This window comes from Mercenaria mercenaria, chromosome 15 (genome assembly GCF_021730395.1).
Source record: "Mercenaria mercenaria strain notata chromosome 15, MADL_Memer_1, whole genome shotgun sequence".
NCBI lineage: Eukaryota > Metazoa > Mollusca > Bivalvia > Venerida > Veneridae > Mercenaria > Mercenaria mercenaria.
The window spans coordinates 57,739,604-57,766,374 of record NC_069375.1 but is presented as its reverse complement, the minus strand read 5'-3'; the positions used below and the strand labels follow the sequence as shown (position 1 = coordinate 57,766,374).

Here is a 26,771-nt window from a genome sequence, read left to right as displayed (position 1 = left end):
CCAAAGGCTGTAGACATAGTAGACGGATGGCCTGGCAATTTGCATAAGCTTACCTCATACTAAATTCATTTTTGTACGTTTGGACCAGTTACCTTGAAAACTGTTACAGGTGTTATTCTAAAAGAATAACTGTAGCTTAATGTATATTGTCAAAGGGTCATGTCACAACACGTACATGTCCTGAAATACTCACAATTTCATTTCATAATTTTGCATTTTGTTGAAGATCAGATATCCGGACAAGAATTTCGGGACGGACGGAAGGACGGCGATGGAGAAAAATAATCACAGAAAAAAGAAAATCAGAAATTTACATTCTGCAATGGGATAAGAAACATGAAGATCGCTACAAACTATGATAATTAACAAATATAAAAGACTAAACAATGAAATACTGCTTAATAAGAAATTACAGTTTAAGCTAATTTATATAACCGACCATTGACATTTTCTGTACGTAGTAAGCCAATTCCAGCAGCACGGGAATATGATGAAAATAAGTTGATCATTTAATTTTGATAAACCACTTTCTGGTCATGGGATTTCTTTTGAACAGCAATAACAGGAATGGCTTAATTATATACACTGAAACACGGTAATACGCACCTTCCACCATCGGTGGGAAGTGAGCAGTTAACAATTGTCAGTTATTGTCCAAAAAAAGGAAAATTGAACAGAAAGAATTCTTCGGAATTGCATCCCCTTATAATTATCTTTCACTAAAACGAAAGTAGGAAATTCCAATTAGTAAAGTGGAATTGAAAAGATTTTGATAGTTTCGTAAGTTTATATAAAAGGCGTATATGCATTTCATTTCGTAAATAACCTACCTGACATTACCGTAAGGATTATTCCGTTCGGCACGGCTTTTAACCCGCTCTAAACCAGAAGTAAAAAACTTGACCTTCACGGTCAAATATACTTCCGTTAGAAGCACCATGCTTCAGTTTTCTCTTTCGGCGCAATTAAGTCGGACGTTTTTCTACTCGCTCTTAGTGTTAACTTTATTTTTTAAAGTTTGTTGTTTGAGGATAGTGAATGTTTCGTGTCTGGGAATGACCGAGTTAGAGGTCAAACGTTCTCGGATGGATATTGCCTCCGAAGATGAACACATTTCGGACGTTTCTCATTCGGAAACAAATTCCGGTACACCTTCCACTGGTAATAAAGGTAAGCGTCGTTCTCGCTATGATATTTTAGAAGCGGAATGGAATGAAAAATTTGGCAATATGGATGGTCGTTTGAATAGTTTAGACAGAAATATTGCCAATGTCAATAAGACTGTGGAAGGTCTAGCAGATTTGATTAAAAGTTTGAAATCTGACCAATCACACAGACGGTCAGTGTCTCCAGATTTTTCCCCGTCACACAGACAGAATGACCGATCACACAGACGGTCATTGTCTTCAGTTTCTTCCCCGTCACACAGACAGGATGATTTCTCGTCACACAGACAGAAAAAACAGTCTCTGTCACACAGACAGAAAAAGAAAGTTTCGTCACACAGACGGATACATTTTTCAGATCATTCTGAAGACAGTGATTCTTATGCTTCATCAAATAACTCATGTGAAAATGATGATGCGCTGTCGGTACGGTCTAAAAATGACAATATGTTCACAGAAGAAATTTCTGATGACAATCAACAGTTATCACAAACAAATAAAAAGTGCTTGTTTGATTTGTTTGGCGAAGATGCTACAATCAAGAAAAATGTCAAACAAGAGGGCATTTCACTCGATGCTTCTCAAAAGGAAGTGATAGAAAACAGTTTTAGGTCAAAGACACCTAGATATTTATCTTCATTTTCAGAAGAAAACTTTGAACTTTTTCCAGTTGATGAAGAAACAAATGAATTTCTACAGGTGCCACCACTAGACACCCTTACTGAAAGTTGTTTAGTTAAACGGCATGGATCTAAGGCCTCGTTCAGTAAATCTCGTTCGAGGTCTTTAGTTACTCAGCCTTGTAAAAAAGTGGAACAAATAGCATATAAAGGTCAGCAAGCTGCTAGGCTAGGCATCGTGTTGACTACATATATTCAACAGAGTCTTGCGACATTACTTCAACAGTTTCAAGATGATTCCTTTGACAAAGAAAAGGCTATGAAGCAAGTCAAGGATATATTCGCAATGACAACTAAATCCCTAGATCAAATGGGAAGGTCTGGTGCTTTTCACCATGTTATTCGTCGCACTGTAGCCATGACCGATTCTGCACTTTTTGAATTAGACGATGCTAATGAGCTGGCCAATCTCCCTCTGTCAGGAAAAGGTGTTTTTTGGTCCAGACTTTGAAACCTTTCTCAAAAGTAGGGAAGAGAAAAAGAAACAAATAGAAGACATTGTTCCAGATATAAAAAGGAGAGATCTTAAACGAAAACAAGGTGCTATACCAGCTCAGGATCATACTTTTAAAAAACCTAGTTTGGAACAACGTCAAAATACTGCAGCAACATCTAGCACTGCAGACCGTACTTTTAACAATTTTCGGATCCCCAAAGTATCCAGAGATCAAGACAAGTTCAGTCACAAACAGAAAAGATCTAGCTTTCCCCACTTTAAGAGATCTTCCCAGAGTACCGCCACTAAAGGAAGACTGGGAAAAGCAGATGAACAATGACAAGGTTTGTACTATAGCAAAACATCCGGAGATTCCTGTTGGGGGTCGACTGTCTCATTTTCTACCAGCATGGGAACAAATTACTCAAGACAAATGGGTACTAGATGTAATAAAAAACGGTTACAAACTGGAATTTTTAAAGAAACCTTCTTTTTCGGGCATCAAAACTACAAAAGTGCCTTCAAACCATATTCCCTTCATAAAAGAAGAAATAGACAAGCTTTTACAAAAATGTCATTCAAAGAGTAAAAATGAACCATGCAAAAGAAGGTTTTTACAGCACATTATTTCTTGTCCCGAAGAAAAATGGGGAAATGAGACCAGTCATCAACTTGAAACCTCTAAACAGGTATCTCCGGAAATTACATTTCAAAATGGAGACAATTCAAAAGGTTTTGCATTTAGTAGAAAAAGGCAGCTGGAGTATAAATCTAGATCTGAAAGATGCCTATTTTCACATAAAAATTTACAAAAATCACAGAAAATACCTTCGTTTCGCTTTTCAAAACAAAATCTATCAGTTCCGAGCTCTCTGCTTCGGACCAACTTTAGCTCCGAGAATTTTTACAAAAATAGTTTCAGTTGTAACAGCACATTTACGCAAACATGCAATAATACTGTCAAATTATCTGGACGACTGGCTAGCTCTGAAACAAAGCAGAAAAAGGTTATTACAGGACAGAACTGTAATTCTCAGTACACTTTTTCAGCTGGGGTTCAGGATAAACAAAACCAAATCTCAGTTGAATCCTGTTCAGAATCCAACATTCATAGGCTGCCTATTTCTACTAAATCATGGATTAGTGTACCCTACTCGAGAGAGAATAGTAAACTTGAAAAAAAGCAGTTCTCAGTATAATACAAGGACAAGCAACTGCAAGACATTTCCTTATTTTATTGGGTCGGATAGCATCTTGCTTAGAACTTATACCCAATGCTCGTCTGTTCATGAGACCACTCCAACTTCATCTGTTGAACAACTGGAGTCCCTCCAGAATGGCTTTGTCATACCAGATTCCTGTTACACCAGACCTGTTGAAACATTTAGAATGGTGGTTACAGGATCAGAACATTCTGAGGGGTCGCACACTTGTGACAGAATTATTTCCAGTCACAATTACGACCGATGCAAGCTCGACATGGGGGTGGGGTGGTCACATGAACCGTTGTACAGTGCAAGGCCGTTGGTCTCCGATAGAGAGGTTGCTACACATAAATTGTCTGGAAATGAAAGATGTAATTCATACAGTGGAACATTTCTTGCCGAAATTACGGAACCAGAATGTTCTGATCAGATCAGACAACACGACTGTTATCCAGTACATAAACAAACAGTGGGGTACCAAATCTCAACAGTTGTGTCGCCTGACCTGGAAGCTATGGAATTTAGCTCTACAGAACAATATCAAGCTGAAAGCAGCCTTTGTAAACGGGAGTTTGAACACTCTAGCAGATGCTTTGAGTCGGAACTTAGTCCGAGAAACCGAGTGGTGCTTGAACAAAACAGTAGTGTTTCAGATTTTCAACACTCTGGGGGCACCTCAGATAGATTTATTTACAACAGCACAAAACAAACAAACACCAGTGTTTTGTTCTTGGACCGCACATCATCAGGCATTTGCAGTGGATGCCCTGTCAATATCCTGGATGAACATGTTTGCGTATGCATTCCCCCCAGTCCAGTTGATTCCCAGGGTATTGTCACATTTTCAGTGTCAAATGAATTGCAGACTAATCTTGATTGCCCCCTGTTGGCCAAGACAGTTTTGGTTTCCCCAATTGTTACATTTACTGATTGCACAACCAGTCAGACTGCCATGCAGGAAAGACCTATTGTTTCAAGGGGTGAACAAACTTGTACATCCAAACCCACAAACTCTCAGTCTGACTGCATGGCTGTTATCGACAGAAACTTGTTATCAAAGGGGTTTTCAAAACAAACTAGAAATTTACTGGCCTCCTCCTAGAGAAAAGGGAACCCAGAAAGATTATCGCTGCAAATTCAGACTGTTCAGTAGTTGGTGTAGTCAACAACAGGTTGATACGTATGCAGCAACTTTAACTGATTGTGCAGATTTCTTGTCCTTTCTATTTTTTGACAAAGGTTTAAAATATAGGACAATTAATGGGTACAGATCCATGTTATCTTCAGTGTTACCCTCAATTGAGGGAAAACCTGTAGGTCAGCATCCTTGTATTATTCGTCTACTAAAAGGTATTTTCAATCAAAGACCACCCGTAAAAAAAACTAATACCCGAATGGGATTTACCTCTCGTTTTAGGTTGTTTGAGACGGGCTCCATTCGAACCTATGAAGGATGCTGCTTTGAAATTTATTACTTGGAAACCCTGTTTTTTGATCGCTGTCACCACTTTCCAGAGATGCAGTGACCTACAATCTTTACAGCTTGGAGAACAAAATGTAAATATACAGAAGAAAGGTGTCACATTTCTTAGAACTGGTTTATCCAAGACTGATAGACCTAGTCATATAAAAAGGTCAGTTTTCATACCTGCATTCACAAGAGATAAATTTGTGGATCCCAAAAGAGCTCTGACATTTTACTTAATGAAAACTGAAAAGTTTCGTAGTGAATCAGACGTTTCTTTGAAATTATTCTTGGCAATCAACAAACCTCATAAGCCAGTTTCATCCCAGACAATATCTAGATGGATAACTGGTACTATTAAATACTGTTATAAAAAGTCCAATAAGTCAGTGGGTTGTGTAACTGGACATTCTACACGGAGTATAGGACCTTCGTGGGCAATTTTTAAAGGAGCATCTTTTCAGCAAATTATGGAGTCAGCGGATTGGTCAAGAGAGACCACATTTGTGAAACATTATTTAAAACAAGTTAATGTTAATTATTTGGAAGTTAAAATAAACTTTTTCTGTGTTATCTCTTCCGGCGGGTTGCCTGGATTTTGAACAGTGTTTTATTAAAACCAGTTAACTTAGGATTACAGACATGTATATAGGGGATATTACAGTAACTGTTGTATATTAGATGTAAATAGTGGGAAGAGCATGGTATTTTATTCTTGGATGTCCATATAAACTGTAGTGTACAGATGAAGATTAATTCAGGTAAATAACTTAATTTATCTGTTGTTTAATACTTATTTTATATGATTCAGATGTTTTTGGGTTTGGAAATAAATTTCCCTCCTCCCATGACATTGCTTTGGAATCTAGAAAATCCTTACGGTAATGTCAGGTAGGTTATTTACGAAATGAAATTTGAAAATTTGTATTCAAATTAGAATTTTATGAGTAAATAATACCTACCTGACATTACATTTACCCTCCCATCCTCCCCTTTAATATCTTGTTTCCAGGCGACTTGCTTACGCCTACAAGGAAACTGATGCATGGTGCTTCTAACGGAAGTACATTTGACCGTGAAGGTCAAGTTTTTTACTTCCGGTTTAGAGCGGGTTAAAAGCCGTGCCGAACGGAATAATCCTTACGGTAATGTCAGGTAGGTATTATTTACTCATAAAATTCTAATTTGAATACAAATTTTCAAATTTTACATGCATTTATATTCGAATAGTTATTTATCATTATAATAGAACAAAGGAGACGTAAAAAGAATAAACATAATGTATGACAAGAAACCAAATGAGTGGGGGTGGGTCAAAGTCGGGCCAGAACGTAAAACGGCGAGTTTCGGTGTCGGGGTCCAGTCCCGCAACAGTAGAAGAAACTGGGGTGCCACCTGGCGGGCGTTGTAGAGAGGGTGAACGCCCGACACGCCCGGGTGGTGGCCATCCTGGTTATGGTGTGGTTTCCGAGCAAGGGTGGACTTTTGCGTTTGGTCAGGAACGCTCGAAAACATTCGCCTCCAGCAGTTGATTGCCTGGCAGTAACCGTAGAAGAAACTGGGGTGCCACCGGGTGGGCGTTGTAGAGAGGTTCCGTGCATGCGGACCCGGCATTGTGGCCATCCCGGTTAAGGTCTGGTTTTTTCGTGAGCTTGCGTCAAAGTCGGGCCAGAACGTAAAATGGTGTCGGTGTCGGGGTCCAGTCCCGCAACAGTAAAAGAAACTGGTGTTTTAGGGTCACTACGTCAAAGTTCAAGGTCTTAGGGGCCAGAATATTTGGAATCCATTTTCAATCCATTACATAAGAACCACTTGACCTAGAACTTTGAAACTTAATTGGATGATCGGACATGTCAGGTTGATGGTCCCTATTTATTCACCAAGTCAACCAAATGTGTCTTTTTGAATCCTGCTCCTGTCTTCTATTTTGACTTGCTTATTTCTAATGTTTCCGGGATAGTCATCGTCTAGTTTTGACTGAAGACACCATGTTTTTACTTCAAAGAACGGGTTTTCAGTATAAAAGCTATATCTCGTTGCGTATCTCTCACTAAATAGCATTAGCCTAGCAGGTTCATATATTACCCGCACCCCCTCACCCCTACACACACACTCAAAATAATAATATAAAATAAAATGTGTCTATGTAAATAGAATGATGACAGATGCGCTTTTCATCACCAAAGTATAAATTACGTTAGATTTTGTAGTAGTAATGATTTTCTACTGCATTTCACATGGTCTCACGTTTTATCTATTTATTTCACCCTAGTTGTGATGAAGATTCACACTTTTACAGTCCACTTCCTGGAAGATAAGTAAGCTTAAGGTGTTGTTGCGACCCCAGAAGAGCTTGAACCTACAACCCCAGGATCGAAAGGCATACACCTTGACATTGACCCCGTTTCAAGTTTTTTAATCAATCACTAGCCAAAATTAATTCCATGTGATCTCTAGTCGTGACTATCTTTTAATGCCAGGCAAAAGACAAAACCACATTGGAACTGCAACCAGTGAAATTGGAACCTTGATACATTAGTTCCGCGCACACGATACTAGGAGAAAAAAAGACAACATTGTTCCGACACGATATAAGTTACGTACTATAAAAATGTAATATCATAACAGTTACATTAATGTAACTACATTTTAAACATACTGATGTCTAGAAGTCTTATTTTGTAAAAAGGTATTAGACACAATAATTCTATTAATTCAGTACCAGAGACATGATGTTGGCGTTGTATGCTGAATTGACAGGAATGGTTGATGTCGCAACAATTTTCAGTATATTCATTATACTTTATAAGACGTTCATAATGTACCAGACGCTAAGGAAGGACATTATTTGGTTTTCAGGCGTAAATCTCTCAACACCCTTTTCGTCTTAGGCATTGAGCTTCCGGGCATTTGTATTGCGGCCTTCTATTTTGTGGTTAAGTAACACGAATACGAGTATATTTTCTTGCTTTATTTATTTTTTTTAAAATTAGCTCCAAATTTTCATATCTTCAGAACATAGTAGTTTTCAAATAGTTATGCTGTATACATGCAAATATGTGTACGTAAAAAATCAAATGTCGTAGTTATAAAACTAAAGTTTTGATTTGAAAAATCTAAATTCTTATTTTTATACGTTTTGACTCACATAAAGCGAGCAACTCATATACATGGACTTACTTGAAGAAAAAGAACATATACCCAGCATTTTATAAAGAATAATACTCGTATACGTTTTGAAATTTTTCCCTCTCGATTACCTTTGTAACAAAAAATTCATTTTAGAAAGCCGTAAAAATGGGAAACAAAGTACAAATGTATCTTACCCATAACCGAAACAGAAAGAAAGTTTATCTAAAATATGAACTATGAAGTCTATTGTTCTCTTATATATATAATGCTAACAAATAAAAGAATCTAAGCAATGTCTATTTATTTTGAAAGCTGACTGCTGGAGTGATCACTCTAAATTTTAACTTCTTTAGCAGGTTGTCTGTGTGATGTCCGAAACTAGCTCCGTTGCTTAATTCAATTCAGTATCAATTATACTACAGTAATTACGACTGTATAATCATGTCAAAAGTCCGCTTTGATACCATATCCAATTTCACATCCGCCGGTGCACATGAGTTCCGTACCAGTCGTGAAAGTAGCTTCTGTTGCTAAAAATAGACATGCTAGGCCTATTTCGCGCGGCTCTCCAAATCTTCCCAGTTGCTGTGTAAATAAAAAATATGTGAAGAAAATGCATTTTAAACTCGGTTGATAGATATATATGCTTTATGCCCAAGATAACTGCATCACATTACCTTACAAGTAATATCCAAGGTGTATTTAATGTTATAAGACTCGTGCAACTATTTTGAAATACATAACATCTCTTAGAAATTTCAAGACGGAATAAACTCTCTTTATTATTTATATTACTAGCAAAAAGAAGGTAGAAAAAGGAGGATTACGATTCATGATGCAAAACTATGCATAATATGCCATTAGAGCCCTGCGTAACCGGAGCGTTGGTGCATTCTGGCGTCAAAGGCAACCAGCAACGTTGTAATGGCGTGTGAAAGAGTACTGGATCGTTTTGAGATCGATTATTATATTATGAATAAAAAGACAATAGAAAAATACAATTGATACTAGTTTGTGGAGAATATGAAAAATTAAAAAGAGAACAAACAAAAAATAACAGTAAACAGTTTGTGTGTACCTTCTAGCGATTATGACACACCATCATTCATAATGGTCCTCTGGCACTTTTGGCACTAAGTGTGCCATTTTTGCTAGATTGTACAACAAACAATAATTATATCAACCTCTGTAAGTGCAAACATACCGTCCAACTTTCCACCTGTTTACGTGTTTCATCATCATTTTCGAGCCAAGCTCGCATTAATGGTGTATTTATTGGGCCAGGACACACGCTGTGAAAATACAATACACATTGTTAGCAATGTAATTATCTTAGGCTTTGAAAGAATTTTAAATTGAAAAGAACTGTTTGTATCTATTATTCATTTTAATGCAAAAGACAAATAAAAAAGAAAAACTGTCATAAGGTTAAAGCCATTTAAAATTTGTGTTTTTATTTTTTAGTTTCGTCGATGCTAGTCGAACGCCGGAGTAACCAGAACCATTCATTCCGAAACAGTTAATCAACCCACCTATATACAATACATTTTAATCATTTAAATAATAATTTTGTTAAATTGTTTATTTACTAATTTAAATCGCATTAAACTAATAGCATAGACTTACGTATTCACTCTTACTCCGTTTTTGGCCTCGTCAATGGCCAGAGCCTTTGACAGGGATATAACAGCACCCTTATATAATAAAATTATTTTCATACAATGTATTTATCTGTATAAACATTTATTAAACATTTTACATAACGGAAATTACACAGGAAGAATATGTCAGTGGTCATATTCAACTACTGCAATAGAGAGAAACAGGCGTAAACTCGTAAACGTGAACAAAAACAACACTCAAAATCCGACTTTCATCGAATTTTAAAATAATGTTAAGGGTTCTTTCCTTCACAAAACAGATCAAATGTTGACAAATGATACGTTCGGAGAATTTTAATACCAAACAAATTTTCTGATAGAGAACACATGGAGATAAAAGTCCCATATTTGGTATTTTGTACACGAAATGTCTGTAACTGGAAATCTTGAAATTGTTATTCAGCTGTTTGCCAGATTTTGATGTTATGTGTGCCATTGTACAGGAGATCTCAAACCGAACTAATAATTGCAAGATGTTAACTGTCATAAAAGTTTCTGAATGTTCCGAAAGTTCGGGGGTCATTTGATTACGTAAATCCTACATACCAACTTCCCTCTGCAAGCTAATGTAAGACTGGATTATGCATATAAATTGAACGGATATCATTACCTCAGATGACGATCTACATTTTCAATCTTTAAACGGTGATAAATAAAGGGTCAAAGAATATAACTCAGTCTTTAGATTCAAGTGCTTGGTTGGTATGTTTAGTTTTATAATCTTGGATATATGAGCATACCTTTGAAGAGCAGTATGTTGATTTCTTTGCTTGCGCATTTGTTCCGCCAAGACTTGAAATATTCACTATGCTCCCTCTGGATTTTCGTAGATGTGGCAACGCATACTGAAACAAGCAATATTGCAAATTCTGAACATACAGCAAAACCGATATTTGATAATAGACCATTCGATTGGGGGCGGCCATGGCCGAGTGGTTAAGGTCTTTGACTTCAAATCACTTGTCCCTCGACAATGTGGGTCGAGCCTCACTCCTCGGGGTGTTGGGTTCGTCATGTGAGGAAGCCATCCAGCTGGCTTACGTTAGGTCGGGGGTTCTACATATGTACCGACCCGTAATGAAATAATGTACGGAGGGGCACCTGGGGTCTTCCTCCATCATCAAAGCTAGAAAGACGCCTATAACTGTGTCGATGCGACGTTAAACTCAATTCAATTAGGAACAGTATTTACATTGTCAAAGTCTTTAATTTAAACATGTTCCTGTACGCACTGTACAGTTTAATCAGAGATCACAGTCTGAATGTTTTCGGAAACTCTCCATATGATTACACAGCAATAATTATGAAATTTGTCGATATGCCTCTAACAGAACAAACCTCTACTTTTCAACCGGTCCTTTATACTCGTATGCATTTTATTTCACTAATGTTTTTTTACGATAAGATGGAATGTAAGTGGAATGTTTAAGCTACTCGTACAATATCTATTATAATTAATATCTACATTTTGAAGCACGCTTTGACCGAAACAAACAATAAGGGACTTTGGTGAGTTTTAAATTGTCTCTCTTACTGGATAATGTCCAAGATAATAAAAATTGTAAGTTGTAAGTAGGTCCCATCATTTGGAAACCTCTGACTTTATCGCTGTTTGGCCAATGAGATATCTCAGTTCTAAGGTATGAGGTATCTTGCATTTTTGTTAAATTGAATGTCTGGAATGTCAAAATTAGACACTTGAGTGTTTATAGAATATGTACTTGAAAGCATTTTAAATCAACAGTCAGGATGATCAATAACTTACTTTCATTTACATCATACTGTTACAAAAACATAGCGATAACAACAGAGTAATCCAAATGAAAGGACCTACTTACTTTAATAGAGTATGAAAGGGAGATAACTGACCATAGTCTCCCATTGATTCAGAACGGATATCATCTGAAGTTGGTTAAAATAAAAAGGTCTTCCAGTGTCAATGAAACATATGACGAAATTTACCTTATGGAATGTATGTATATTTCAACTAGGATTTTCACTTCAATAGTTTGTCAAAGTAACCAATACAAATTTCGAGAAAAGATGATAAAAAGAACCAACACAGATTTTGAAGGAAAGTATAATTTCTAGTGAAAAGAAATCACCTCGACAACTGGAGAACATAATCCATATTGGAGATTCACATCAGACACATTTCTTTGAAGACTACGAGTTGGTAGGACCTTATACATAATTATGATGTAAGGTGCAAAACTTCAAGGTCAAAATATTTTATTTGCCAACTTAAGGCAAAGCCTGTTTTTAGACTTACACAATAACGCTTTGTACAGTTAGTCCTTGAACAAATCTACTAACCTTACTCATCGCAAACATGCTAACGACATTTACATCCAGTATTTGCCTAAAACTTTCTACAGTCAGCTCGTCTATGGTGTGAGTACCGTGATCTTAAATTCAGACGAAAATATCTAAAAGAAGGACCACGTGCATTTGTTTAATTAACAAAACGTGCCGGCAAAACATTCAGTAAATGTTTACATTATTTATATAAATAAATATAGGGAGATCACATTTTCACTTCAAGAATGATATATTCGTTTTCACCGAATTTACAGTACACTCAGTCTTGCAGGAAAATGAAAGAGGTTATCCAGTTATTAACTAATTAAATGTTATATAAAACTTCCACATGAAGCAACTAAAACATACCATGTCCAACATCGTTCACAAGACAATCGATACCGCCAAACTTTGCAACTGTGCTTTCAATTGATTTCTGAAATTCATCAAATAAATTTATAGTTGGCATAAGAATTTTATGACTATTTCAGTATGTTTAAAAAGACAAATAGTAATATTGGCAAGATGTAGGCGGAAGTAAATATACCTTCTCGTGATAAAGTATCATTAGAAAAAAGATTAAAAGAAAAAAAATGTCATTTCAAGAGCTCGTATATACGTGTGTCAACCGTTACAGTACCTAGAAATAGCAATACAACAAAAACCTTTCTTTCGGCAATGTATATGTGTAACTGTATATTACCTTTATTTGTTGTTCGTCTGTGACGTCACAATGTATGTAAACTATTTTCCCAGGCCCAGGAATACTTAGCGAATTCCCTACCTCATCTGAAAATATTTTTTGTGAATAATGTCTTATACCACAGCTGTATTACCAATATAAACCTTAATTTACACCTCGTTTAAGCCGACCGGTACGTCATCAGTTGCCCTTATTTTTTAAGTTATTTATCAGAAACAGGTTTCCATGTTCAGGCCCCTGTGACCTTCACTTTTGATCTAGTAACCTTATAAATTATCAGGGTCACCTACTCTGGAAGCCCTATCCCCTATGAAGTTTGAAGGTTCTATATCAAATGGTTCTCCAGTTATTGACCGAAAAAGAAGTGTGACGGACAGATCGCCCCTGTGGGCTTGACCTTTGATAGAGTGACCAAAAAAAACCAAAGGGGTCATCAACTTTGCAAGATTTATGTTTTTTTACAAAATGTAGACGGACGCACGACGCACGACGGACATCAAGCGGTCACAAACGTTCACTATGAGCCTTTGAAAAAAATCCATCATTAAAGTGCAGTATTTACCATTGATATCAAAGACCACCACAGTTCCACCATTCTCAGCTGAAAAAAGAAATAAATACACATAAGAAGTCTATATTTTCAAATGGACATAATACAAAATTGCAAACATAATCAATCTCAGTTCTTTATAACATTGAAATATTCTCCAGAATAAAATATCAGTTCCAAATTGCAAATTGTGAAAATAATGGCTACTTGACAATTTGTTAGCGCCATTATTCTTTCATTAAACATCCTTGGTCAGTTTTCTTTTTCGGCGAACGCCGTCTAAGAACGAATTCGTTACCTATGCCACGTGACTTCTGTTTGCAAATCAAACTACTTGATAACGCATTATAGATAATTTATCAAAATGGAAGATAAGATTTATGCAACACTCTGCCTGATTGGACGAGAGTGTCAATTTCTTTCACTCTGTTGATTGTGCTACGCTGAGTGAAATGTAGACAAAGCTTTTATCCTGAACGACGCTGTTCACAGTTTTAAAGCTAACTTTGGCTCAGTATATTTAGCAAGAATATTGATATATCTCAAAATGATGAGTAAGTTTAATGAATATGATAAAAACCTGTTCAAATACCAACATATATCAAATTAAAGAAAGAGCTGAATACGGTCTGCGTATCACATGAATAAGGGTGTGATAAGAGTCTTTTATGTAGAGAAGTGCTTTTTTAAAGATTTTCCTTGTTACAATTGTCGTCTGTATATGAAAAGGTTTCTTGCTTTTGTGACTTATTCAGATTGCGTATTAAAATGAGTACTTGTTTGCTTTGATATATTTGTTATAAATTATTTAACTGATTTATTATATATGAATATTTTTCTTTAGTATGGTATGCAAATATTGAACTCAGTTGAAATCTGTTTTATTATGTATATGCTATATAATGACTGAATCTCATTACACAGAAATGAAGGTACGCTGCATACGGTTTATCTATGTGATATGACTACGGTCAAACTTTGCTTATGAAACAGAAATATTGAAATAATTACAATGTTTTGCTTGACCTTCACTTTTTTATAGGTGTGACGTCATTGTCCAAAGATTCATGAATAGAGAAAATGCATTTGTTAAAGCGGGATCAGTTGGCCTATTTTAGAAATAAATAAAAATAATAAATAAAAAAATGCTTTAATTGATTTTTTCTCATGTATTCTAATCAAACTTGATTTGTAGCATCTTTATTAGGCCCGCATCCAACTTTGTTCAGCTGGGTCGTAAGGTCTCCTGCTATTTTGTTACAAATGGGGATAGGGACCAATTTAGCTAAAAATATAAACACGTTTAATGACCTCTTCTCATGAACCGCTTCATGAATCTTCATCAAACTACTGCTGTAATTATTCGTCTAAGGATAAACGAAACAAAATTGCAACCCTACGAAACCTTTGCGAAAAATTAAAAGAGAATCATTTAAATTGTTGAAGTGCGGTGTTTAGTTTTGCAGTTTGAAAAATGTTAGATGAAAGATGAATGTTAGATGAAAAATTCATAAACTTCTTTCCTTATTACAATTCGCCGACAATCATTTTCAAAGATATTTCTTGTTAATTCTACTATGGCACAGTTGCCATTGAACATAGTGAATACTGAAGCTGTTAAATGGTCCAAAGCTATAACTGCTGCATCCGGTTCATGGTAGGAAAATTCGCAATTTTAAAAGAAATATAGATAACATAATTAAATTTTCTAAAATGTGTTGTTGTTTTTAAAACAAAAACGGAAAGGCAAATTTTATTCGTAAATTTGTTATCAAACAAAAGATCTGAAGTCAACATAATAAGTATTTGCTGTTCACATGAATGATTTTCTTTTTAAAACCACATTGCTATTGTATTTATAACAATTTTATTACAAAGGAAATATGTTGCAAAACTTGTTCAAACACGGATATTTTGTTTGTTTCCTATTGTATTCTATGATGTTTACTTGTTAAACATTATAATTGGCCCAAAAAACAATCTTACCAAATACTTCTACACATCCTTCACCGATACCGCTACAACCGCCCGTTATTATAGCAACCTTGTCTTTAAAACGCAGTCCGCTTGCCATGACTAGGGATGAAACAGAGTACCATATTCAACCAGTTTGTTTTAGCATTCATTGTTTTGAATTCTAATTCTATAACACACATAAACGTTTGTTAATAGGAGTACTATATCAATATTATATCATGACTGCGTCATATTTACATAATAACTAACATACAGAAAGACATGCTTGATTGATTTTGAATAATATCTTCAACAGCACATATACAACTTCAAATGAAGTGCGACAAGCCCTTGCAACATAAGATAAAAATGCATATGAAATGAGTATATCATGAGAGCATACCACTATAACAATTCATTGTATGCGCTTTACTTAAAGAATAACAATCTTCTTACAGTAACAGTTAAATATGTTGAACATGATCTCGACATATTAATACAATAAAAGCTTTATTCAGTTAATTTCAGAAGTTGTACTTAATATAACATAACTATAATTCGCTTACCTTTGCTGGTTTCAGATCTTTACAAATGTCATGCAGAAGTATTCAAACAGTTTTAATATTCGCAAACAATCACGACCTTGTTAGGAAGTTGACATAAACATTTATTTCTCAACTATGTAAAATAACTCGCCGTCGTAACCTAGATATGATGAAGAGAATTGTGTGCAAGTGTGCATGAAGCTTTTAAACAGTTATTAGGTCACTTACTCGACCAAAATAACATAACGCCTTTAAAGCTTAAGTAGTTATCGGTAAAAAGCGCTAGTTTGATATTTGGTATATCAGGGGCCGTATTCATCAAGCATCTTAAGTATAAGTAAAAGAAAATGATTATTTACCTAAGTATTTCTTAGGTTAGAAATTATTTTACTTATTAATAAGTATATTTGTTATTCATAAAACAACTTAATAAATAATTTTTGTTTTTATTGTGGACGAAAACATTAAAACAAACACATTAATTTCAGACAGATACAACATGCACACTTATGTTTAAAGTGCTTTTATCTGAAAACAACACTTTAATCCTACTCACCGCGCTATTTTATTTTCTGACTTAAGTCATTTCTTACGCATCTTAAATTTTAGCTGTTTTATGACTAGAACTTAAGTTTTTACTTAGACTTAAGTTGAAATCATCACAGACTTAAATAAAATGTTAAACTTAAGTCAAAACTTATACTTAAGATGCTTTATGAATATGGCCCCTGGTATGTTTAAATGTGAAATATTGTAATACATCGTTTATGTCATAACAATACAGAACACGATAAACTTTATTCAAAATAACGCGTTAACACAAAGAATACAAAAATTGTTCATGGTTATTTCAAAAATTAATAAAAAGCACATACAATGCGGCACTGGACAGATAAAGCGAGATCCGTAATACAGGGAAACGCTTTATGTGAGATGTTCATTGGCTTCATTGGTACAGAAATATTTAATATTTCGAATCATGTAACGGCACTTAATTACTTATTTTTTAAATACAAGTGCACGACTTGTACGGAAATGCCGAAGGAGAAAATGACAATACGTCATTGGACGAACGTATGTCATATGTTTTTCCGCGTGAACTACCAACAGAATCTGTAAAAAGATCCCTTGGCAGCAAAGAATGCGACCTAACAGAACAAAAGCAGACTCGGTTTGATCGAGTCTGTTCATGACAGGTAATGAAATATGCATCACTTCTCACGACCCCTAGCACCGGCTTAAGCTGAACTCTGTTAGATATTAATTGAATGGACTCCGTAATCCCAAAAGACCAGAAAATATAACAACACTGAATCCAAGTACGGGGAGACCTTTTACAGCCGCCACACGGCACGTAAATATTGCTGTTGTGATAGTTAATAAAATCTGTAAAAAGATCCCTTGGAAGTAAAGAATGCAACCTTACAGAATAATAGCAGACTCGGTTTGATTGAGTATGTTCATGATAAGTACATGTAATCAAATATGCAACACCTCTCACACTCCCTAGTAACGGCTTAAGCGGAACTCAAATGCACACATGTTGAATGGACTCCATGATCCCAAAGGACCAGCAAATATAACAACACTGAATCCAAGTACGAGGAGACCTTTTACAGCCGCCACACGGCACGTAAAGATTGCTGTTTTGATAGTTAATGAAATCTGTAATCAATGAATGAAACCAAACAGAATAAGAGCAGACTCGGTTTGATTGCTATGTTCATGAGAGGTAATGAAATATGCAACACCTCTCACGCCCCCTAGCACAGGCTTAATTACTCTATTATTCTATTACAGATCCAACTATTTCAGTCAAGTTTTATTATCAAATGAGGGATATTCAAACGTAATGTCACTCTTCCCTGAATTTTCTTTGCATTCCATAATAAACATTAATGTTCACTAGTAGTGTTTCACTTGTAGTACAGGTAGCAATTTTGCTGATCCTTCCACTGACCTACTGAAGTATCTGTTTTTCAGCGTATTCGTTATGCTTTATAAGATGTTACTGACGGAAGGACATTACTTGGTTTTCATGCGCAAATCTTTCAACATCCTTTCCGTCTTAGGCATTGAGCTTCCGTGTATTTGTATTGCGGCCTTTTATGTTCCGGTTAACAAAATTATTAAGGTTTTGATTACATACTTGTGTAACACGAGTACGAGTATATTTTTTTGCTTTACTTTTACAAAAATTAGCTCCGAATTGTCATTACTTCAGAACATAGTAGTTTTCAAATAATGATGCTGTATACATGCAACTATGTGTACGTAAAAAAATCAAATTTCGTAGTTATAAAAGTAAAGTTTTGATTTGAAAAATCTGAATTCTTAGTTTTATACGTTTTGTCTCAAATAAAGCGAGCAACACATTTACACGGATTTTCTTATACCCAGCACTTTATAAAGAATAATACTCGCAGACGGCTTGAAATCTCTTCCATTCCGTTACCATAACAACACACCAAACAGATTGCAGAACGCCGTAATAATTGGGAAATAAAGTGCAAATGCATCCTACCCAATACAAAAATATAAAGACAGTTTATACAAAATATAAACTCAATGATATTACAAAATAAATTCTTCAAGAAAGCTATTTAATGCTGTGTTATAGTTCATTTTAATCGACCTGGTGGGACGGGGTTTTGTGAAAGCCCTCTGCATTATTGTGCAGGATATGTAGTAAATTCGGCAACAAGATTTCTTATTTATTGGCCTTACACTTTACCACTGTAGCTCTACCTATTGTGCTCGTTTTTTATTAGCATAGGCCAGAGATTAACTCCGCCAGGTCAAATAAAAAGCACTTTAACTAACAAATAAAGGAATATGAGAAATGTCTATTTATTTTGAAGGCTATTTGCAAGGTCCAGTCTGTCGAATTGTAATTTTTTAGCAGGTTGTCTGTGTGATGTCAGAAAACTAGTTCTTTTGCAGAATTTCATTCAGAAGCAGTTACACTACAGTAATTACTAAGTTTATTATGACTGTATAATCATTTTAAAAGTCCGCTTTGACACCATATCCAATTTCACATCCGCCGGTGCACATTAGTTCCGTACCAGTCGTGAATGTAGCTTCTGTTGCTAGGAAAAGACATGAAAGTCCTATTTCGCGTGGCTCTCCAAATCTTCCCAGTTGCTGTATAGATAGAAAATATGTGATGAAAATGCATTTTTAAATTATTTTGTATATGCTTAGGCCTGAGATAAGTCCATCACATTATCTTTCAAGTAATATATAAGGTGTATTTAATTTGATCTAACAATCGGATATAAGACTCGTGCTACCATTTTGAAATATATAACTTTTTTTTTCAAAATTTCATGACGGAATAATCTTATTATTTATATTATTAACAAAAAACGATTACGATCGCATTTGACAGATTCGTGGTGTAAAACTGTGTCTAAGGTGGCAAATGGACCCTGTGTAATTGGAACGTCGGCGCATTCTGACCTATTAGCCAAGCAGAATAAATGTAATGGCATGTTTCGTTTTTAGATCGATTCTCTTATATATCTGACATTACCGATAGAAAAAGAAATACAATTCATAATTATTTTGTGAAGGATATGAAACAGGTAAAAAGGTACACAACAAATAGGAAAATAAAACTGTGGCGATAATGGCCTTCGGGCACTTTTGGCACTAAGTGTGCCACTAAGACTAGAATGCACATTCGAACAATACATCAACCTCAAAATAAAAGTTAACATACCGTCCAATTTTCCGCCTGTTTACGTTTTTCATCATCACTTTCGAGCCAAGCCCGAAGTAATGGTGTATTTATAGGACCAGGACATACTCTGTAAAAAACGGAAAACATATATTTAGCAAATATCTAAGGCTTAACAACAAATAATTGATTGAACAGAACTGTTTGCATTTCTTGTTTACTACAACGCATATCTATCTATAGGACGAAAAGCGGGAGTAACTAGATAACTAGTACTCTTCATAAATTTGGAGTTTTGTTCAGTCCTGTTTGTTGCTAGAATCTTTATTGCAAAATTATTAACCCACCGATACAAAATAAGTTTTAATAATTTTATACATTGTTGCGTAAATTGTTCCTTTACTGAATCACATTAAACTAGTAGCACAGACTTACGTATTCACTCTTACTCCGTTTTTGGCCTCGTCAATAGCCAGAGCCTTTGACAAGGATATGATAGCACCCTAAAATGATAGACGTCTTTTAATCAAACGTAAATATGTGTATAAACAGTTAAAAAATGTTTCTCTGTTACTGACTTCCTTAAGTCAAAGTCAAACTGTTTTGGTGTCTGCTATGCGTAATACAAGAAACCATATTAGTTTTGAAAAATACAATAGACTGTCGTCAGGCGATGCAAAAAGAAAAATTAATTCAGTTGAAAGAAACTGAGTGCAGTCTGTTTTCCTCTACACATTCATAAATTCAAATATATTTATACGGCAGTAATAAACGACAGCATAAATATACACACCAAAATTATGTTAAATGGCAAGTTTCTATATAAAGATTTTAAATGAGGAAAAATATGTCAGCCTGCCAATTGTCATATTAAACTAGACAAAAACTACACCCATATCAGACTTTCATTTTCAAAATAATTTTAAGAACTCCCTCCTTCACAAAAAAAGCTCATCGCTAGTCAAATGTTGACAAATAACACATCTGGAATATTTTATTGCGAAACAAATTTTCTGATGTGGTGAGCTCCTAAAGATAAAAGTCCGATAAAGGCATTTTGTACACGAAATATCTGTTACTTAGGAAATCTGGAAATTGTTTATTATCAGCTGTATGTAAGATTTTCATGCTCTGTGTGCCATTGTACGGGAAATAACACACCAATGTAATAAAAGCAAGATTCTCGCTGTCATCCGAAAAACGGCGGCCATTGATTAATTATGCAAATCCTACATACCAACGTCACTCTTCACAGACTTAAGTGAAACTACATTATGCATATACATTAAATGGAAGGCAAGATCAACATTTCAAGCTTTAAAACCGCCACAAATGAAGACCAACGGTCTTAACTCTAAGGTTTTAGGCAGTTTCTACTTTAAACTCCAGGTCGTAATTGTTGTGTTCATATTTGTTACCTTGGAAACATGGGTATACCTTAGAAGAGCAGTATGTTGGAGTCTTTGCTTGCGCATTTGTTCCGCTAAAACTTGAAATATTCACTATACTCCCTCTAGATTTCCGGAGATGTGGCAACGCGTACTAAAATAGGCAATGTTTGCATATTCTGAATATACAGCATTACAGATATTAAATATCATAACAGTTAATTAGGAATAATGTTAATATTATCAGGAACTTACTGAAATTACAAACATTGCTATACAATACAGTATAAACAGTGTTCGACTGATGTTCGGCAGCACCCTCTACGACAATAAAGCAATAATTTTGAAATCATATGTTTCTGAAAGATGGGGTCTCTTGCTTTTTTCGGCTGATTCTTTTCCTATTTTTCAAATATTCTTATGACTTTATATGTAAAACAGAAACGTTAATTCTGGAGGCATATTTTGGTCGGCACAAAAAGATGATTCAGAACGATAGTTTTCGAAAGTTTTTGCTACTTCAATTAAAAAGCCTCAACTGTAAATGAAACAGAAGATGAAATCTAGTCAGTGCAATAAATCTATTTTTCAACTTCGATTTCCACTCTAGTAGTAATCAACAGAAAGGGGACAGTGTTTCCACAGTAGATAATGAACATGTTAAAGTAGTTTTTCGAAAACAGATACAGATTTTGAAGGAAAGTAGAATTTCTATTGGGAAGAAATATCTTGAGTTTCAGTAGAACATAATCCATATTGGAGACTCACGTTAGACGGACTTCTTTGAGGGATAAGAAACTTCTGTGTTTGGTTGATCTTATGATGTGAGGTGCAAATAATGTGTATAAAGCTACAGTGACCGAAGGTCAGGTATTTCGATTTGCAAGCTTGAGGCAAAGCCTATTTAAGACTTACAACTCACCTTACTCATCGCGAACATGCTAACGACATTTACATCCAGTATTTGTCGGAAACTTTCTACAGTCAGCTCGTCAATGGTGTGAGTGCCGTGATCTTAAAATTAGACAAAATATATTTGAAAGGAGGGTCGTACCTTCGCTTAATTAATAAAATGTGCTTGATAAGCATCCAGTGAATATCAACATCATTTAGATAAATCAATTCAGAGACACAAAAAATCACATTTTAAGAAAATGGTATTCTCCCATGAAAGTCTATAATAGTTTGCACCGAATAAACGTGGCAGCAAGTGAGTCTGCCTTTGCGATCAGTAAATTTTCAGCGAACACTCCTTCGAATAAGAAGTTGTACTGACCAAATTGAACGACAGACCAGTCCATTTTAGAAATTTAGCAATGTAAATGATAGCAGTACACTCAGTCAGGAAAATGAAAGCGGTTGCCCATTTATAAGTTACTCTAATATTATAGAAGATTATCCACAGTTCTTTACGAAGCAATTGTAACATACGGTGTCCAACATCGTTCACGAGACAATCAATACTGCCAAACTTTGCAGCTGTGTCTTCAATGGATTTCTGAATAATATAAAACACAAATAAAGCTTGCCAAATAATTTAACGACTATTTCAATATACTGAAAAAAAAAGTAACGTAGGTATGATGTGAACGGAGATAAATGTCACTTCTCGCGATTGAATAGCATTAAAACGAATGAAAGAAAACAATTTCAAGAGTTCGTACACTTTGAATCCACATTACTGTACCTAGAAACGAAATTCTATACATACTATTGCTTTCGTCTATGTTTATGTGTAAATGTATATTACCTTTATTTCTTGTTCGTCTGTGACGTCACAATGTACGTAAATTATTTTTCCAGGTCCTGGAGTTTTTAGCGAGTTCCCAACCTCGTCTGAAAATATTATTTGTAAACAATGTTTGATTTAAACCATTGTTGAATTACCCAGACAAACCCTACATTGACACCTAGTTTAAGCAGGTACGTCTTCAATTATTCTTATCTACAAATACAACTTCTTTTCTGACATAATTCTGTATGCATTTTAACGTACTATACAGAAATTGTCAATACTTTGATTGTTAACCTAGTATTGAAAAACTTCAAATATCAACCAAGTCTAATTCACTCTTGCTAAAACATGATTTTGAAGGGATATGAAAACAAAATAACATTATAGTGTTGCAGTTACCATTAATATCAAACACCACCACTGTTCCACCATTCTCAGCTGAAAAAGAGAAGTAAGTATATGTAATAAGTGTTTATTTCAAACGAACAGAATCCGTTATTACAAACATAATTCATATCAATGCTTTATAACACTGAAATATACTACGGAATAGTATTTATAGTTCGAAAGGTCAGAGTTTATGGCTCCTTGGCCATATTTTAACGTTGGTATTCTGTCATTAAAAGTCTCCCTGAATGGACATATTTTCTAAAATGTCTTGCTCTAAAATATCTTGCTGTGTTTACAACGAATAAGAAATGATTCGTTAATGTGTGAACAAATAAAAACATCTAAGGTCCCCTTAACAAATGTTGGCTGTTCACGTTAATGACATTTTTCTTTCAAAGTATTTCAAAACACGACGTTTTAATTGTATTTAAAAACACAAACACTTTTATTACAAAGGCAATAGGTGACAAAACTTGTTCAAACAGCGGTATTATTAACGGTGTATGTTTCCTAATGTATTCTACGACGTTTGCAAACAAGAGTCTTACCAAATACTTCTACACATCCTTCACCGATACCGCTACAACCGCCCGTTATTATAGCAACCTTGTCTTTAAAACGCAGTCCGCTTGCCATGTTTTTTCTGCAACCTGAGGACTTTTTGTTTCAAGGGCAGTAGAGATGACTTTGGGTGATTCTTATCCGATCACGCACTTAAACGTTTGATAATACTATAATATTAATCTATATTAATTTCATATTTATATATGTATACATCATTGTTGCATAATACCTAACGTATCTGCCGGTATCTTTAATTCTGAATAATATCTTTGATAGCACATAGATAGCTGCATATGAAATGAGTATAAGCTGTACAAGTTGAAAGTTGGAATGTAACATGACAGCTCAGCATATCACTGTAACAATTCATTAAAATTATGTGTTTATGTTTAAAGTTTAAAACAGAATAAATCTTACAGTTACTGTAGTAGGTAAATAGTTCGAACATTGTCGCGATATATTAATACAGTTAAACTTCTTTCAATTAAAAATGCATTAATAAACAGTTAGTATTAATATAACATGAGTTACTTACCTTTGCTGGTTTAAATCCTTAACAGATGTCATACGCAAGCATTCGTACAGTTTAAATTCACATTATTGGCAAACAATCACAACCTTGACTTAAGTCTAGGGAGTAAAGATTAACATTTATCGTCTCAATTATGTAATGATCACTTGCCGACCTAGTTTAAGCTCTCCAGATACGAGTTTGAAAACTGATAAAGACATAAAATGTTGAAGAGTGCACGTGAAAATTTAAATAGTTATTATAACTGTCGCATATACCCAATGTAACAAAATGACACCGTTTCAGAAAATAGATCAAAGCTCACGTTGTTATCGTTAAAAAAGCTAGCTTTGAACAAAAAGCAATTTCAAATGTAAAGACATCTTTTAAATATAAAGAACCTGACAATCTGACTAAAGTACTTGATTTTCTAAACGAAGATCTGAGAACGACCTATTCACATTCGTCTTCTGTATATTTTGGATTTCCAATATTGCTATTTTTATTTGAACCAATCAGACAACTTGTTCGAATGTCAAAGAGTAAGAAAAATTTGCACTCAATCCAGGGATCGAACACGGGACCTAACGCTTACAGAGCAAATGTCCTACAGACTGAGCTAACCGGCTATCTGACATCTTTTGACATAAAAATTGTTGATATCAAAAACCAAGGCTTTTTAAAGCTTGCAGAATGTTGTAAGTTGACTTTTGATTGGCTAGTGGAAGGGTCGTCAGAACGAGGCTATCAATAGCTCGTTGTCAGATCCTATGCGTAGCGTAATAGGATATGTACTTTAGTCAGATTGAAGAACAAGATTGACTTTATTCGTCGTAACGCGTGAACTAAAACAATAAAAGTACAAGGCCGTACAAAATTTGTTCATGGTGTTTCCAATCACATAAAAACACAAGAACTATTTTGAAATATTTTGAATATCTAGACAAAGTAATCAAGGTCCGTAACACAGGGAAACTCTACTTACGTACTTATTTTGTCAGTTTAATGTAACCATTGAAGGCATACAGACATTAAGGTATTGGACCCGTAATAGAGTTCCTCCCTTTTGAAGAGTATTCAATTCCTACCATAAACCTACTTTGACTGCAATTTTCAGGGGGTGTAGGTTCAAGCCCCACTAGGACCAAATTTTTTTCTCCATATTTTCCTTTTTTCTAGTAAGATTTTACTTCTTTCAAGACTTATAATGGATGTATTGAACAAAAGTGGAAAATTTTCATTTTATAAGTGATTTCTTGCTGTTCAAAGTGAATTGCCTCTGAATCAGGAGGGGTAGAGTAGACATCTTTTAAAAATACTGAGTTACATGCGGTAAATGTTCTCTATTTTGCCTTCATTCTTTGGATTACATATTGTGGAAGAAATACAGGTAGGTTTTACTTCTGCCCCAAGGTTATTTTTGATTAAAGTGAGCAAAATTCAAAACAGACCCACAGGATTCTACCTTAAATTTTTTCAATGTTGGAGTTAGAATGCTGTCTCATTAAATCTGTTTACTTGAGACATCCTAGGAAAGATTATATTTACAGTTTTATTTTGTGTTTTATAATTGTTTAACAATAGTTTGATGTTTCTTTTATCAAAACTAATGCTGTAGTGAATTCTCTGCAAACGTTTTAGATAGTGACCATCACATTGGAATTTGTCTCTACTTGAGATTGAGGAAAGTCCATAAATTATACAAAATTTACAAAAAACGACACGGTAAAAGTTGTTTAAAATTAGCAACACAGTGCGAAACATGGTCAACTTTAAGAATATACCAAGCAAATGCCATTTCTTAAACACTACTATTAGGGGTCCAATACCTTAAATAGAAAAACGGCTCGAAAAAAAATGGTAGTCGCAAAATGGCGGATATAAATAGTCCTCGGATTTTTTTTGCTATGTAGAGCTGTGTATTTTCCTTATTTTCGTTGCATTTGTTGCTAAAATCACATGAAAGAGCTATGTTTGACATGTAGGTAGCATTTTCATAATCAAATAACAATATGACCGAATTTTGCATGGAAACTTAGATCATATACCACCACTATAATTTTGGGTCTAATTTTTAATAGATTCTGCAGTTTGTGTGTTTGACTGAAATTACTTTTCTTGCATCAAACATGACCCCCACTGTTCTTAGATTTTTATTTAGCACTGACAATATTCTTCAAGAAAATGTAAGTTACAGACATTTAAAATGGGTCCTGATGTGTCCTGCGGCCATTGGAAATATGTCCATTTTATATAGAATAAAAAACAACGACTATTTAGTGTGTTATAACCTGAATATAATATGTGACAAAATAAACATTATAATTTTAGAACACACTAGTTTTTCTAGTAAGATTTATCTGAATTAAGGACATAACTTACTATAAAAACATGAAGAATTATGCAAGCATTTCCAGAAATACAAGGTTGCAAAAAGATTAACTAGTTATCCAATCAACTGTAATGCATACCAGGAATCATTTACATTAAGTTATATACCTTGTTATAGGTACATTGGCAGTGATTGACCACTTGAGTAGAAATGTTGAGATACATTCTTTTAAGAAGCTGCAAAATGTCTTGTGTTAAGCATTAAATTATATACTATGTTACAACTAGATATTTGAAGAGAGCAATTCATGCGTATAACTATTGTTTTACCATTTTGTAACATATTTCGATTTAAAGCCTCCTTCAA

At 34.8% G+C, this 26,771-nt stretch overlaps 2 protein-coding genes across 2 annotated transcripts; both read right to left on the bottom strand.

Moving 5' to 3' along the window:
- Positions 1-7,910: 7,910 nt before the first annotated feature.
- On the bottom strand, positions 7,911-16,086 carry LOC123555750 (17-beta-hydroxysteroid dehydrogenase 14-like). Its single transcript, XM_045346344.2, has 10 exons — positions 15,822-16,086; positions 15,286-15,375; positions 13,312-13,350; positions 12,750-12,835; positions 12,416-12,482; positions 12,062-12,153; positions 10,486-10,590; positions 9,711-9,778; positions 9,289-9,376; positions 7,911-8,669 (listed from the first exon to the last, which is right to left on the bottom strand). The coding sequence occupies exons 2-10, from the start codon at positions 15,371-15,373 to the stop codon at positions 8,529-8,531; spliced, it is 774 nt and encodes a 257-aa protein (XP_045202279.2). The 5' UTR covers positions 15,374-15,375; positions 15,822-16,086; the 3' UTR covers positions 7,911-8,528.
- Positions 16,087-17,661: 1,575 nt separating this feature from the next.
- LOC123555708 (17-beta-hydroxysteroid dehydrogenase 14-like) lies at positions 17,662-24,322 on the bottom strand. Its single transcript, XM_053525335.1, has 10 exons — positions 24,098-24,322; positions 23,547-23,711; positions 23,008-23,046; positions 22,624-22,709; positions 22,305-22,371; positions 21,796-21,887; positions 20,923-21,027; positions 19,921-19,988; positions 19,528-19,615; positions 17,662-18,947 (listed from the first exon to the last, which is right to left on the bottom strand). The coding sequence occupies exons 2-10, from the start codon at positions 23,632-23,634 to the stop codon at positions 18,807-18,809; spliced, it is 774 nt and encodes a 257-aa protein (XP_053381310.1). The 5' UTR covers positions 23,635-23,711; positions 24,098-24,322; the 3' UTR covers positions 17,662-18,806.
- Positions 24,323-26,771: the final 2,449 nt, after the last annotated feature.

Bases quoted from the DNA above. Each gene is read 5' to 3' on its own strand.
- LOC123555750 (XM_045346344.2), bottom strand. From the start codon at position 15,373: ATGGCAAGCGGACTGCGTTTTAAAGACAAGGTTGCTATAATAACGGGC. The intron at 10,591-12,061 runs GTTAGTAGATTT...TGCTTGTTTCAG, and splicing joins GCATGTTTGCGATGAGTAAG to TATGCGTTGCCACATCTACG. The intron at 9,779-10,485 runs GTATGCTCATAT...TTATTATATAAG, and splicing joins CAACATACTGCTCTTCAAAG to GGTGCTGTTATATCCCTGTC.
- LOC123555708 (XM_053525335.1), bottom strand. From the start codon at position 23,634: ATGGCAAGCGGACTGCGTTTTAAAGACAAGGTTGCTATAATAACGGGC. The intron at 22,372-22,623 runs GTAATATACATT...TATATTATTCAG, and splicing joins CAGACGAACAAGAAATAAAG to AAATCCATTGAAGACACAGC. The intron at 21,028-21,795 runs GTGAGTTGTAAG...TGCCTATTTTAG, and splicing joins GCATGTTCGCGATGAGTAAG to TACGCGTTGCCACATCTCCG.